This window comes from Symphalangus syndactylus, chromosome 9, assembly GCF_028878055.3.
Source record: "Symphalangus syndactylus isolate Jambi chromosome 9, NHGRI_mSymSyn1-v2.1_pri, whole genome shotgun sequence".
NCBI lineage: Eukaryota > Metazoa > Chordata > Mammalia > Primates > Hylobatidae > Symphalangus > Symphalangus syndactylus.
Genome location: NC_072431.2, coordinates 125,586,960 through 125,602,938, shown reverse-complemented (window position 1 = coordinate 125,602,938; position 15,979 = coordinate 125,586,960). Strand labels below are relative to the sequence as shown.

The window sequence follows — 15,979 nt, the reverse complement described above, 5'->3', positions numbered from 1 at the left end:
ACAAACAAAAAACACTTCGTCTCATAAGTCCAGAGCAAGTCACAGCATTAAGTAGAGGGCAAAAGACCCAAAAATTTTCTACCAAAATTAAAAACAAAAGTGAAATTCAATTTCAAATAAAACATTTCCCTACACATCCTACCTGGCAGTTGTTTAGAAGGAAAGACAATCACTAATACAACGTCATCCCATGTCATTTATAATTGTCTGGTCATGGTATAAATGCTTATGAACACTGGAACATAGAGCTAGAAACTCTCCTAATGAAAATGTTTCTTTCAAAACCAAAAGAGCTCTATTCTGCAACTATTTTTCTTTCTACTTTAACTTTTACTATATGTAGTTTAAAAGATATTGTTAATATAAAACCAAGAATAAAACACACAGCAATGAAAATTTAAACTTTCATATAGGTAAGTATATTACCTTCCCCCTAAATCACATATTTTATAATAATTTTATAAAGGGAAATACTATATAAAACACATGCAATGTGGACAATGTTCAATTTTACTATAACTTTTCAACATTAGTATTCTTATAATTTATTGTTCAGTTTTTGAAATATAAATCAAGTTTGAAAGATGGAGAAAGAGTATAATCATATGATCATTATCTCTATAATGTTGAGAGAAATAATCACAGAAATACAAATTAAAACTACCAACAAATATATGTAGAAGTGAACAGTAAATATCTTCCTATTTAATATTTCCCAATTCAAATAATAGGAAATTATAAATGATAAATGTCTAATGTTTTATAAGACAACTTAAAGATTATGAAAAAAATAAATTCTAGCCATAACCTATAAAGGGAAATCACCTGGAATGATTTATCTCCAACTTTGAAACTACATGGGTGGGGGGGGGGGTGCTATTTATGGGATGTATTGCTTACCTCTCCCAAAAAAAACTTTTTCAGAAGATACAAGAAATTAAGAATGTATATAATAGAAGAAACATAAATTCAATTTTATAGTCACAACTTTGTTCTCTGAACGTCCAGAGCACTGTTTCTGAAATTCTCTGTATTGTTCTTACAATGCAGATCCCGTGGTCTACACACAGACCTAGGGGATCAGGACCTCTAGGGGTAAGGCACCAAAATGTATATTTTAAATAAGTGTCCATGTAATCTTCCTACATACTGAAGTTTGAGCATCCTCCATCAAATGTATGCATTTCAGAGAACAAATGCATATTTCTTAAAACAAAACCCTTTACTGAAGTATTACTTTATTTAAGAAGTATATCCATTTCAAAGTATCATTTAAGGAAATACAAACATCTAAGAAAAACTGGGCATCTTTCACTTAGTGTCTAAGTGCTCTTAATCTCAGCTCATTTTAACCATGATTTTTGCCCACATCTGTACACAAACCCTGGAAAGATATATACACAGTTCCATCTTGGGTCCTTTAGGTTTTGAGATTAATTTGGCCTTAATAGTTCTGGAGGAGATCTCTTTTCAAGTGAAATTGCAGAAATCAAATCCGAACTCAAATCTATGGGCAACCTGGCACTGTGCTTGCATGAGCTGTAGGTGGCCTGATATCACTGAGTAAAATGTCGTATTTCAAACTGAGAGTAAAAATGACTACCTTTTCCATAAAAGCCATTCTAGTCCTTTAAAAATAAGAAAAGCAGGCCAGGCATGGTGGCTCACAGCTGTAATCCCAGCACTGTGGGAGGTCGGGGTGGGTGGAGTGGATCACTTGAGGTCAGAAGTTCGAGATCAGCCTGGCCAACATAGTGAAACCCCATCTCTACTAAAAAAATACAAAAATTAGCTGGGCGGGGTGGTGAGTGCCTGTAATCCCAGTTACTTGGGAGGCTGAGGCAGGAGAATTGCCTGAACGTGGGAGGCAAAGGTTGCAGTGAGCCAAGATCATGCCACTACACTCCAGCCTGGAGTAAGACCCTGTCTCAAAAAAAAAAAAAAAAAAAGAAAAAAAATAAGAAAAGTAAAATACAGGAACAAAAAAAAGTTTTCCTCTATTATGAAAGAATACATACACATGTATGTGTATTTCTTGCATACATTATTGAAAAGCCTTATTGTCTTCTTTCCTTCAGTCTTGCTCCTTCCAACACATCCTTTATAGTGCTATGTGAATGACTTTTTAAAAATACCATTATAATCATGTAACTTCTCTGCTAAAAATATTTCAATGGCTTCCTACTGCTTCCAGAATAAAATCCCAACAGGTTTTTCAGTACACACAACCTCAGGTACTCTGAGACAGAGTCCCGGATCACTTCTTTGGCCTCTTCTCTGGCCAGACGAAGAGATTTGTGGATCCTTGGCTATACGGCAGTTCCCTGCTGCAATGGCCTCTAATGCACTGATACATGCTGTTGCCTCGGCCTCCTTTGCCCCTTTGCCTGCCAGTTCACCCCTTTTCTTCCTAGTTTGCCTCTCTGCCTCCCGGTTTGCCCCTCTTCCTCCTAGTTTGCCCCTCTGCCTCCCAAGTTGCCCCTCTTCCTCCTAGTATGTCCCTCTGCCTCCCAGGTTGTCCCTCTTCTTCCTAGTTTGTTGTTCCTTCTTGTGGTGAACTTTGCCATCACACTTTAGCTCAGAACACATATCTTCCAGGTATCTAATCCTTCTTCAGGTTATCTAGTCATGTTCAGATTAGATGCCCAGCCAATGACGTGACCCCACTCTCTCCCCACTATATCCTGAACTCTTTAAGGACAAACGATCTTTCTGAACAAGATGCCTAACACAGGCCCTAATATGCAGATACAGAACAAATATCAGGTGAAAGACCAAGGTGGAGGGTTCATCTAGGTCTCTCCTATTTTGTTATATAAAAATATACTGTCTACTTTTTTTCATGTTAGAAATAAGAATATTTTCATCAGGTGTCGTAACAAATGGGTGATTTCACTTCTCAGTTAATTCTGTCCAAATATTCAGCATTACAAACCTATGTAACAGTTACTGATTTTTTTAACCTATCTCAATGGTATAGGTAATAAATGCAAAAGTTCTTACACGACATTTAAGTTGTATAGTCCTCTCTCAATTTCATAATTTTTAATGATAGCAATAAAGGCCATGCATTTTTTTAAGTATAGCACCAACAAATATCAACATATACTTAGAAACCAAAGCCAATAAGGACTTTATTTTAAAAGATGTTACATTGTTTGCATAAAGATTTAAAAACCAGATTTGATTAGTTAGAAGGACGAGGAAGTGCCTAACTATAAATTTAAACCAATAACAGTTTCACTATTAACATACTTATATATAAAACTTTTTCCACCTAAAATGCAGTCTACTCCTCCCTAGGAATTAAGAGTAATAGGTAAAAAGTATACAGTGTTAATCATTAGCTGTATCTCATTTTTAATTTTTGAAAGATTTGATATTAGCTGTTGGTTAAAGTACAAATGACAAATACTGGATTCATTTTCCTACTTAAATTAAGATATTAGACACAGTATCAAGTGTACTAGCCCAAAGGATTTGGGCATATAAAACAAGTGTCAAAGAAAAGTACCTTTTATTCTCTGATTACTCTCAAATAGATAAATATTGATTTATATGTAGAAAATAACATCTACAGAAATAGTGCCTTACATCTTAATGCATTTAGAAATACTCTAAACTCAGCAACATAATTGAAATTCCATCTTTCCCTTAGTAAAATATCAGGACCAATCCTGAAGCTATAATGAAGATAGCTATGTACCCATATTTTCCACATTCTTCCGATAACAATCTTTTTGATAAAGGTAATTTTAAAATACATATTATAAATATTATTTACTTGTATGACTTTGAAAATCTTTTTTTTTTTTTTTGAGACGGAATCTCGCTGTGTCACCCAGGCTGGAGTGCAGTGGCACGATCTAGGCTTACTGCAACCTTTGCCTCCCAGGCTCAAGCGATTCTCCTGCCTCAGCCTCCTGAGTAGCTGGGATTACAGGCGCACACCACCATGCCAGGCTAATTTTTGTATTTTTAGTAGAGACGGGGTTTCACCATGTTGGTCAGGCTAGTCTTGAACTCCTGACCTTGTGATCTGCCCACCTCAGCCTCCCAAAGTGCTGGGATTACAGGTGTGAGCCCCTGCACCCAGAGAAATCTTTTCTCATCAATCGAGAAGAAAAAATATTTGATCAGATTGTGCCCCTCCCTATATGGGTTGAGAAAATATGGTTGCCATAGCTCTATTTATAAACTTTTGCTCCATCCCTAAGGGATTAGGCCCTACAGACAAGAAGGAGGCTTCTCCTCTATGCTTCAAACTCCTCACCACTGTGTGCAACTCCAGGTATTCCGGGATGGTGGTGCTGGGGGAAAGTGCTCAGTCTTGGGGAAGAATCCTGTGGAGATGCAGAGCTGAACAATGGCTTTTCAGGCTTCTTCATAGTAGTCGGAGAAGACATATCTGCGAGAAACAGAGAAAAACCCAAAGCTCCATGACCTTCTTAAGCTCTAAGGTTCCTGTCAACATAATGACAGATCTCATCTTGCAACATTTTAGTATTCTTACACTTTGGATCTTTTACAAAATATATTCTGAGTGTCAACGATCCAGCTATCTCGGAGCTCTGAAATATTCATTCAATCTCCACGGAAGCTAGCAGAAGCCTTCACTAAAATTATCATCAGAATTATACCCATTACTAAATAAATCTTAAACTTCTAAAAAACCCAGTCTTGTTTCCTTTAGCCCCTTGATTCACGCAAAGGCCTTCTTTACCTCAGCATTTCATACTGAGATTTACATGATTCAGAAGATTGTCTTTCAACAGAGGACAACTGGTGCAAATGTGAAAAACAACCTTCAGGTATGTTGGTCATGATATCACTGATTTCACAGCTTTTATGGAAAACTCAGTCACTTGATTAGCAAAAAATACATTCCTTAATTTGCTCCTTCTGCAAACGTTTACTGGGTTTCTGTACTGGCCGGCTAAAATGAAGATGTTAAAGAAATTAAAAGTAATTCCTGCTCTAGGGATGCTCACTGTTGGTGAGGAGGAAAATGATTAGAAGAAAATGGTTGTGAACAGTTGAAAGGTACAATGTGTATTGAGAGCAGGGAAGTTTTGGCATTTGCTGCTACGTCCCCAGCTGCGATGTACAGGACAGAGATCGTCTCAGTCTCCCCAGGATGAGGAAGGCATTTCCCATTGGTGTCTTTTTCAAAATGTGAATGGGGACGACATTCTCAGAGAGGAAATGCTCAGAAAACAAGATGGCACAGAATAGAGAAGTAAACAGTGTGTGGAGTGGTGAAAGATGAAGAAGAGGAGCAAGCCTCTTGAAGGTCCCACAGGATGACGGGTCTCCAGCTTCCTGTACAAATGTCTGAATTCTTACCCTCATGGGAGAAACGCCATAGATGGGCAAAACATGATCATAATGACAGTTTAAAGCAATACCCCCCCGAAACTAAATGGAGGGCGGACTGGCCAAAACAGAGACAGAAATCATGAAGACTGCTTCAGAAAACAGATTCATCAATACATTCATTCCATAAATACTTGTTTAAGACCGAATGTATGCCACATGCTGCACTAGCCTGGGACACAGTGGTGAACTGGACTTGCTTTCGGCTCCTTTAAAGCTTAAAATCTAGTGACGCGATGCGGACAAGTAGAAGGGAATTGCAAAAGGTGCTGTGATAGGAAAAGAATTCAGAGATTTCGGGCTTCATTCACACATTCATTTCATAAATATTTAATACTGCCAAAAGATAGATCATGAGAGCTTGAAATAAGAATCATGATAGAGCTAATGCAATAAATATTTTAACAGGATTCACTCAATTAAATTATTAAGCTAGGTAGACTGTCATCAACTTAGTTGACTAAGAGACTGTACCATGCAGTTTGTTGGAATAAGTAGGGAGTTAAGAGATGTGCCTTGGTTTTAACATCTTGAGTGATGTTGCCTTTAATGGAAGTTTATCAAGTTATAGTAAAATGTTATAAAAATGATATGAGCTATAAAATCTGTATTTTATTATGAAAAATGTTGACTGTATTCACAAGTAGACAGAATTGTAATGAATCCCCGTGTACCGATAACCCAACTTCGGCAATGATCAACTCATAACAAATCTTATTTCATCTTTATCCCCATCTACACTTTCTCTCCCTGTGGTACTTTGAAGCAAATCCCAGATATCATATAACTTTGCTTCTAAGTAGTTCAGCATGTATCTCTAAAAGAAAATAAATCTTTATTAAAAGAAAAAAACACCAAAACTTTATCACACATACAAAATGTACACAACTTGCATTTTTAATTTGAGTTTTCTTGAAATTAGAAAAAGACCTTATGGTGCTATTAATATAAGAAACTAATTATCATTACATTTTACCATTTGAAAAATTACCTAAGCTCTGGTAAAGGCATTCATAAAATTAAATATGCATTTTCAGTATGGTGGCATTTAAAGGATGAATATGCTACTCTAAAGGCAGTAGACATCACAGTCTACAAAAAATGCCAGGCGTATTTGTAGCTGTAAGCTACAATTTGTGACTAACTGGCTGTTGTGAATCTATCAGAACTTTGATGAGTCAGAGAACCATTTCTGTATATCTTTTTCAAAAAAAAAAAACAGAAATAAATTGTTCATAAAACCACAGCAATTAATGCCACTATAAAAAAAGAAAAAAAAATTAAACCATGGTTTAAAAAATAGACAAAGAGAGCTCATTTCAGCTATCTTCAAGATGCCAAAAATAATACTTAATTTCGCTTAAGAGCTATGTGATTTCAAAAGGTAATGCTACAAATATAGGCCTTTAACTAATGAATGTAAAATCATAGACATACAGATTATTAGAGGTGGAAAGAACCTCTATTCTGTCTTTCTTGTTATAGACGATGCGATAACTTGCCATTCCAAATTTTTAATTTAAAATTAACTGTTTGAAAAAGAAACTGGGAACTTTTTATTGATACTCTTCTGCTTTACCTATGTTTAAATATAAATTTCAAGTAAAATGTAACTGGGTAAATCAGTTTCTAAAAATTCCATAGAATAAATAATAAAGCATAATTATACTTCATTTTAAAATAATTTAGGCCGGGTGCAGTGGCTCACACCTGTAATCCCAACACTTTGAGAGGCCGAGGCGGGTGGATCGCCTGAGGTGAGGAGTTCGAGACCAGCCTGGCCAACATGGTGAAACCCCGTCTCTACTAAAAATACAAAAATTAGCTGGGCGTGATGAAGGGCACCTGTAATCCTAGCTACTTGGGAGGCTGAGGCAGGAGAATCACTTGAACCTTGGAGGCAGGGGTTGCAGTGAGCAAAGATAGTGTCATTGCACTCCAGCCGCGACAAGAGCAAAACTCTGTCTCAAAAAAAAGAAAAAAAAAAATTAATGTGACCACAGCATGAGACACAGAACAGTGTCATTCTGGGTATGTCGCTTCTGGAGAAGAGGATCAATTAAGGCAATGGCAACTACTGTAACTATATCAGACTTTTCATTAAACTCAGGCAAATTCATGGGTCTCCTTTTGTAAAGGGCACATAAATCAAGGGTGTTTATATAGAAGTTGAAGATGATTATGTAATTTTTAATGTAAATTATATAAATTTTAAGAAGCAAAGCATTTGTATTTTCTTAGCCAAAATGACACACTTGCTTTTACTGAGTAATTATTATGGGTCCATTTATTTTTTCAATTCTTTTTTGGGCATGCACCTAATAATAATGGTACCTTCACAGAGGATTATACAGACCAACACAGAAGAAACAGAATAAAATTTGCCATTCAAGTTGCAAAAGGAACCACAAACTCTTTCCTTAAACAACAAAAGTAACTTATAATAGTCAATATAAGAATGGGAAGGTTCACTGACCAAACTGAAAGGATTTGCTTTAGAAACAGGTGAAGAACGGTAGTATCAGAATATAGGTTTAATTGCCTTTGTTTTCTCATTAAATGAAATTAATTCTTGGCCCATTAATAAAAATATACTGCTACACAGCACGCAGAAGGCACGATGCTAAGAACTTAGGAAGATACAAAAGTGAATCCCCAATCAAAAAAAAAACCCTCTCTAGACTAGAAGGAGAAATAAAAGATCAATTATCTGGGGAAAAAGTAAGGATAGAGTTTCTAGATACTCCATTTTAATCAGGAACCAAACTAGTATTATTTTAATTTTAACTTATTTTGAATGTCTACAGTCTAACAGACTTCATGCCAAGGTGAAAAATGATATTGTTTCTATGTTTAATGTGCTCATATGCAACAAAAAAAAAGTTTGAAGAATGAATATATAGAAGAGATACTTTAAAGTGACCTTTCTGTGAAGAAAAACAAATGCCACGCTTTTCACAATCTACTGTCCTTCAAGCAGGAAGAATAATACATAAAAAGATTAAGTTGAAAATAAGTTGAATAATAATAAAGTTGAATAATGCATAAATACAACTTTAATGCATACCTTGAATAATACATAAAATAAAGAAGCTGAAAAGAGATGCAGAATGATAGGCAAAGGATTAGCTGATGTTTCTACTGGTGGGAGGGAGGCAGGAGTTGCTGGTAGTTGATGAGAAAGAAGTAGAGGCCAGTGGTGGCTTGAAGTCAGACAAAACAATTTAAATTTGATTTAGAAAGTAATAATTTATAAATGAATTGATTTCAGAAGAAAAAACTTTCCTAAAATTTGACTTTTTTTTTCTGTTCTCACCGCCCTTTTCACTTGTACCTGGTTGAACCAAAAATTTTCTTCCTCGTCTCCTCCAGGCCTTCCTCACCATGGCACTTTATAAAAACCAGCAGCTGGCATCGTATCCTTCAAACAGTATCTTTCTCCTTGCAAGATCTACCACAGTATCACATTTTTAAATAGCTCCTTTTCTTTGTTATTCCATTTTGTTTAAACTTTGGTGAAGCTGATTTTCTTATGGATTCCGTTAGGAGCAGGAGAAACATGTTTTTAACTCTGTGCCATCCCTGGTCTATGACATTCCCTTGAACTAGAAAATGAGGCATTTCCACTCTCCTTATTCCACCCATAGAACAATGTTTTATCCACTGAACAAACTTATTTTCTCCTTAAGTAATCTCTCTTGGAAAACCCTGAGATCTAGATTTCATAAATGATCTTTTGTTTGTATCTTATATTACTTGATGGATTTTTCATTGTTATTTACTTGTATCCACTACATATACGTTTTTTTAAAAAAGTTGACTAACGGCTTACCTCCTAAGGAACATGCTTTTATCAAAAACACAAAAAGATGTAGAGGCTGGAAGAATATGCTACTTGGGAAGAGAATGAAAAAAAGTAGAAATGAAAGAAAGAAGAGGTAGAGCAGGCATCGTGTCTAGGCAGCTTATTTTAGAATCTCATGCATGTGAAACTGTATTATGAAGTGATGACTAGTAATGCAGGATGAGAAAAATAACCATAGCCAGTATATCTTAAAATTCATGTTCCATGAATAAATATCACCAGATGAGAAGTAGCTGACTGTAAAGCAAGGAGAAAAGAAAATCAATCACTGAGATTCTAATAAGTGTGAGGAACTATGGCTATGCATCAAGATGCCAAACAAAACCACGTGGTCCCTGTCTTGGTGAGGCTCATGGTTTAGTAGAGAGGGCAGAAATTAAAGACAGAAATGCATTAAATAGTTGCAATCATAATAATATTGGATTGCAGAAATTCTTCTTCTTAATGACAGATTAGAGAGAATAATTCTTTAAAAAAGATTCACATTGATGATGTTATTCTTCAATGTGTACACCCATGTTTACATTTATAACTAGAAAATTAGCTATAACTTTAGAAACTCATCATGTAGTTGAATATGTAATAAAAGATCATCATGTAAGAAAAAAGTTCAAGTAGGCTACTGATAAAGTGGTTCATTTATTCTTAAGCATCCCTTTAAATAAGTATTTTGTAAAATCAAATTATCACATGATTTTTCCTGACCATACTACATATATTTTTGGCACTGTAACATATATACATCCTAGGCCTTGATGTGTCATTTATTTCACATCATCACTTCAAGGAGATAAGGACTTAAGCAAATAAAGAGTTAGATCAACTCATCTCCCAACAAGGTAATTTCATCTACAAAGGAAGAGAGTCGCTGTGAAACACAGCGTATGTACTCGACTCATCGGCAGCTTGCACAAATGGTGCTCCAGATGTATATCTGTTCAAGTCAGCCCAAGGCAACAATTTTGATCAATTCTAATGTGATAAAATGCTGCAGGGAAAGTGTGCAGAAACGTGTTTACGTCAGCCCTTAATTAAACTGTTGTTCACTTCCAAAGAACCTTAGGAAACACTAATGAGACATGAGTTTTGGCAATTTCTTCATCAAAGCAAAGACCCCTTCCTCAGTCTGTAGCAGCCTGTCATCCAAGTCGCTCCGGGGATAAATGTCACATGGCACTCCAATCAGTTAGCCACCTGTTAGTAGAACTTCACTGAAGTCAACTAGTGATCTAGGGCAAGCTCAAACAGCCACCTTAACACCTGCCTGTCTGGGACACCTGCTCCTTTTTCACATATAGTAGAGCAATATGTTAGCTTTTCCAATATGCTCAAGTAGATTAAGGTTACAAATCAGACTTCTAAAGCCTACATAGAAAACATATAATTTTCTTTTTTGAAAAATTCCTTTTCTTCCCTATAGTAACACAATTTTTAACAATTTCAAATTAATTATGTAAGAACACCCAAGAATTCTTGAATTTCTGGAAGCTATTATTTTCAGCATACCATATCACTAAATTAAAATGTATTAACTGTGCCAGTCCTATGATTTAGTCTTTTTTCTAGGATAGAATAGTCCTATTTCTATCTGGTTAACAAAGAAGTAAATTCCTTCAAAATGTTTTAAAAGCCTAATTATTTTACATATTCCTAAATTGCCTTCCTTATTTACATGCCATACTTGCAACTTGTAAACAAGTCTAAATGAACCCTATAGAGACAAGTCACCATTTGCTGGCTACTTTTATTCTCCAGTATTTAATGTTAAGGTTTGTTTTATTGCTAAGTGCTTATAAAGCTATAATCATTGTTAAAAATATCTAAATATCTTCTCTATTTTTCAGATTATCAAGCTGCTGAACAATTTACAGGATTCCTCTTTTTCCTATCTTTTATTATTTTGTAAATTTCATTCATCCATTTACATTTATTTAATTATTTTAGAGACAAGGTCTCACTCTGTTGCCCAGGCTGCGGTGGCACAATCATGGCTCACTGCAGTCTCAAACTCCTGGGTTCAAACGATCCTCCCATCTCAGCCTCCCAAGTAGCTAGGACTATGGGCACACAATCACACCCACCTAATTTGTAAATTTTTAGTAGGGACAAAGTCTGGCTATATTGCCCAGGCTGGACTGGAACTCCTAGTCTCACGAGATCTCCTGCCTTGGCCTTTGAAAGTGTTGAGATTATAGGCTTGATCCATTGTACACGGTCTTCTTTTTTCCTTTCTTCCTTTTATTATTTGTCTTTTTTTTTTTTTTTTTTTGGCAGAAAAAAACTCAAAGTGTAATGAAAACAGTTGCAAAACTTCTGTTAACTTTGACCCTCTGGTATGATACTGACCAGAGGAGTGTGATATAGACCAGAGAAGGAAAGAACATACATAAGCACACTTAGCTTAGAGACAGTCCAATGGCTGGGATTTGACAAGATTATATTATATTGACAAGTTTTATCAAGTTGATACACCCTCATAATTTTCAAAGTTCTTCATTTTTTGGACTTTTGAAAGTATTAGACTTTCATAGATTTTTTTAAAAGAGTTTTATAGATAAACAAAAACTCTGAATATTGAAAACCTCTTCAGAGACCAAATTCATTGTTGGTTGAAGGCAAAGGTGGTCAACACATCCATCACTCCATTGAAACTCCGTCAAGCAACACAGCACTGAAAGCAAAAAATGAGCTTTAGCTTAACTGGGATATTTCTGCTTTCCATTAAAATGTTGGGTGGAAGCTGGAAGACAACATGAAAAAGAAAAGAACCATCTGTATAAAATAATCATGTTATTTAAAATAAATAAGGTAGTAAATGAGAGGCTACCAAATCAAGTGTGTGGGATGAGTTTTGTGCTGAAATCTGACATTTTTACTTCAGGCCACAAATCCAGAGTCAGTCCTGAGACAAGGAAACAGTTTGGGCTCTGTTCCCAGAGGACAAGGAGAAGGCAGAGAAGATGATTGCCAACTGAAAGCTAAAAAGACCACAATTTCTCTGCCTCTGTTTTCGCCCTGGGATAAATAGTGTTGAGAAGAGGAAAGTGTCCAGGTTATTTATAAGTGTATGAGTGTTATGTAGAGTAAGACAACTATTAAGGCCAGACTTGGGCAGCATCTAGCCTGCCAGATACTTAAGATCCCAGCCCAAAGTTTTGATGTATTTATTTCTAAGGATCTCCGTGTAGAGAATGACAGCAATCCTTACTTTAACAGGTTTTACCTAATAAATAAAAGACTGATGATGGGTGAGGGTGTGTGTCCTGGAGGAGGAAGAAAGGAGAGAGAGACCAAGTAGGCTCTGCCTTTACTTGAAAGCTTTGTACAATCCTTTGTACAATACCCTCTCAATTTCTCCATTTTCTTCACAAATGGAGCTATCCTGGCTCATGGGGAGAAGATACATGGTGTGTTCCTTGATGGTTTAAATAAAATATAAATGATAAAAAAGAGGTACATGGGTAAAGTCACAGGGCCATAAAGAATGTTCTATAAATTTCTATCAGAGGACATGCTTTGAAATTGCTTATAGAGCCATGTGCTACATTGAAATTATTATGGCTTATAACAATGGAGTTAAGCCACTCAGGCACTGCTCTAGGGAATGCAAATTGATAAGATCTACGCCAATATTTACCAAAAGCCTTAGAAATGGACATAAGATTTAACTTAGTAATTCTACAGTAGGAATGTATTTATTCCTGTAGCAAAATTTCATTGAACTTCTACTTGGTGACTTCATGCCAGGCAGTATGCTAGGGACTGGGGACAGTGAAAAGAACTAGACAAGAATCACCCAATCAGATTAGGCACAGAGTTACATGCAATGATGTTCACTGTATCTCTTTTTATAATATGAAAACTCCAAAACTACCTAAATATTCATCAGCAAAGTAGATATTTAATGGTGTAGCCAAAGTATGGCATATTATGTACTCACTATAAAGTGGAACGCTGGATGGGGTGGCTCATACCTGTAATCCCAGCACTTTGGGAGGCTGAGGTGGGTGGATCAAGTCACCTGAGGTCAGGAGTTCGAGACCAGCCTGGCCAACATGGCGAATCCCTATCTCTACTAAAAATACAAAAATTAGCCGGCCATGGTGGTGCGCATCCGTAATACCAGCTACTGGGGAGGTTAGGGCAGGAAGAGTTGCTTGAAGCAGGGAGGTGGAGGTTGCAGTGAGCCAAGATCACGCCACTGCACTCCAGCCTGGGTGACAGGGCGAGACTCTGTCTCAAAAAAAAAAAAAAAAAAAAAAAAAAGGAAATTGAAGGCTGTGGTAAAATGCCATTAGATTATAAAGACAAAAAAACTTACAAAATAGCGTATATCATATAAGCTCAATTTACTGCAAAAATACACTCATAGAAATATAATGCACCAAAATGCAGAAAAATACATAGAAAAACAGGCTAGCATATATACAATCAAATATTAACAGAAGTTATATTTATGTGATGAGATTACAGGTGATTTTTATTTTCTTCTTCATATTTGAAAGTTTGTTTTTTCAAATTCTCCACAAATAACTTTTACTGTAAAAATTGTAAAATACCTATTTTTGGGAAAATTGTTGCCTGTAGCTCCACAGAATACTATAAATAATTCCCAAAGCTGGGTTGACAATATTGAATCCTGTTAGGTGTCCAACATTACACTGCAAGAAGGAAAGTTTCATACTAGTTTAGGTACTGGATATTGCAAAACTGTAAAATGAAATGCTTAAATGTAACATTTGCAATTTAGTTGGCTACAGGCAAAACAATGTCTTTTGAAAATACAGTGAAGAAAAAAGAATATCTAAATATCTGTGTCTAAGGACTCCTCTAGATGTAAAATTTTATGATTGTGTGGCAAATGTGAACAAGTCCTTCCCACACACTCCAAGTTAACAAAAAGCTCTGAATGTTATGACAAGACATATGGATGTAATCCCACTACAGTAGTTTGATGATGATGCCAGATGATTCAAAAAATAATTAGCTGCCATGTTAAGAAAGTATCTCCTTATATATATTTACATTTATCACACTCTAAAATAACACTGGAAAAAATGGCAAGCTACGTTAAGAGGAGATAAGATGTCATCTTCAATTAGATTTCTCAACCATTTTTTTAAAATTTATGAAATCAGTTCCTTTTCGAACGAGAAAGTATGGTGGTCTTTGTGTTAAATAAATGAAATTCTTACTTTAATTATTGAGTTGTTTAATCTTAATTACACTTCAGCATATTATTGTATTCCTCAGTAAGGTAAAATATTTTCTAATAGTTTAAGTCTCTCTAGCCATATATTTTAGCCCAAGCACAGTTAAGTAGCATGTTCCTACAAGTCTCAATTTTATCACTTCTCTACAAAAAAGGTCTCGAGGCTACAACTACACCCAATACAAAGTTAAAGCAAACCTCTTTGAAGCTCACAAACATCTTCCAGAGACACTTTAAAAAATCCTTTGAATAATGAAGAACAGTGCTAAAACAATGAATATGGAATAAATGAAAACTACTTTTTAAAAACACTTCAAAATGCTTTTGTCCACTAAGCAATTTCATTTTAACAGACAGACAATGATGAAGTGTCTTGAGTAATGTGTGTAAACCTAATTTGAAAGAGAGAAAAAACATCAAACAATTATGCAGGACTTGGAGCATATTTTAGTCGCTTATTAAACATTGGCATAGGTAAATAGCTGCTATTCACCATGCCTCTCGGGAAAACCTCTTGGCTATGGAGGCTTATTAGTGTTAAGCATCTGAGAGCCATGGGCTATAAAATAAAATCAATACCATAACCTTAACTGTAAAAGTCAGAAAGATACTGGAAGAGTTCTAATTTAACAAGATTACAGATGAGTTTTCAGAGGAGAACATTTGGGGAAAAGCCATACATTTAAAAACATTTATGCTACAAGACATCTCAAGGTTTTTGTTGTTACTAATGCTGTTATTATCCACGCTGGTAATGGTTAGGGTTGATTTAACTGATGTGTTACTTTAGTGGATTTACAGGAAAGTCCTATAAATGATCTGGAACTTACTTCAAATGAAATCATTAAACTGAGGTAGTAAACTAATTGCTTGAGAACAATTATGATTTGATGTGATTTAGTGTGGTAGAAAAAGAATTACAAAAATTTTAAGGTCATCAGTTTAGCAGCTCAATGCAAATATGATTACTCTGCACAATATTCTGTTTCTCTTAATGGAAAAGTAGTCAAAATTGGTATAAATTGTAGTGTTTAAGTTCAACCTAAATCTATATTTTTTCTCCAACAAACGTAAATGAAGAAAAAAGAACATTCTGTCAATGAAATTACTATCATGGCATATTTTATTATCCTAATGGTTTTAGAAATCATGTGAAATTCATCAGTAACAAAACCTCTATTTAGTAATAGACCAATTACATTTGTGAGATAATGTCAATGAAACCGAATATTGTCACAGGATAATGGTCTCCCATTGCTACATCCCTAGTCATTTAGAGAAAATAAATGTTGCTGTCTGGCTGAGTCATTTGTTTTCAAAGTAGGAGACACTGATTCCATAACAAGGTTCTGTTATAATAACTCAATCTCTATCAATCATTTGTTGCACCAGAATGGTGCAGGACAGGACATGCATTTGTGAGAACTGCGCATTCCTCAGGTGTAAAGCAAAATACATGGGGCCTCCAAGCACATAAGCAGCCCAATTGTTGTTACTCAATGAGAGTGTTTAAAAGGAACATTCAA

At 35.5% G+C, this 15,979-nt stretch overlaps 1 protein-coding gene across 19 annotated transcripts in view; it reads right to left on the bottom strand.

Moving 5' to 3' along the window:
- NFIB (nuclear factor I B) overlaps window positions 1-15,979 on the bottom strand; it is a 463,288-nt gene that overhangs the window by 39,757 nt on the left and 407,552 nt on the right. For 16 of the 19 annotated variants that reach the window (XM_055294226.2, XM_055294227.2, XM_055294231.2 and 13 more), the window contains one exon: window positions 4,274-4,408. In XM_055294226.2, the coding sequence (XP_055150201.1) occupies window positions 4,274-4,408 (135 nt within the window). The remainder of the gene's footprint in view (window positions 1-4,273; window positions 4,409-15,979) is intronic. The other 3 variants (XM_055294239.2, XM_055294244.2, XM_055294241.2) reach the window with 1 other exon arrangement.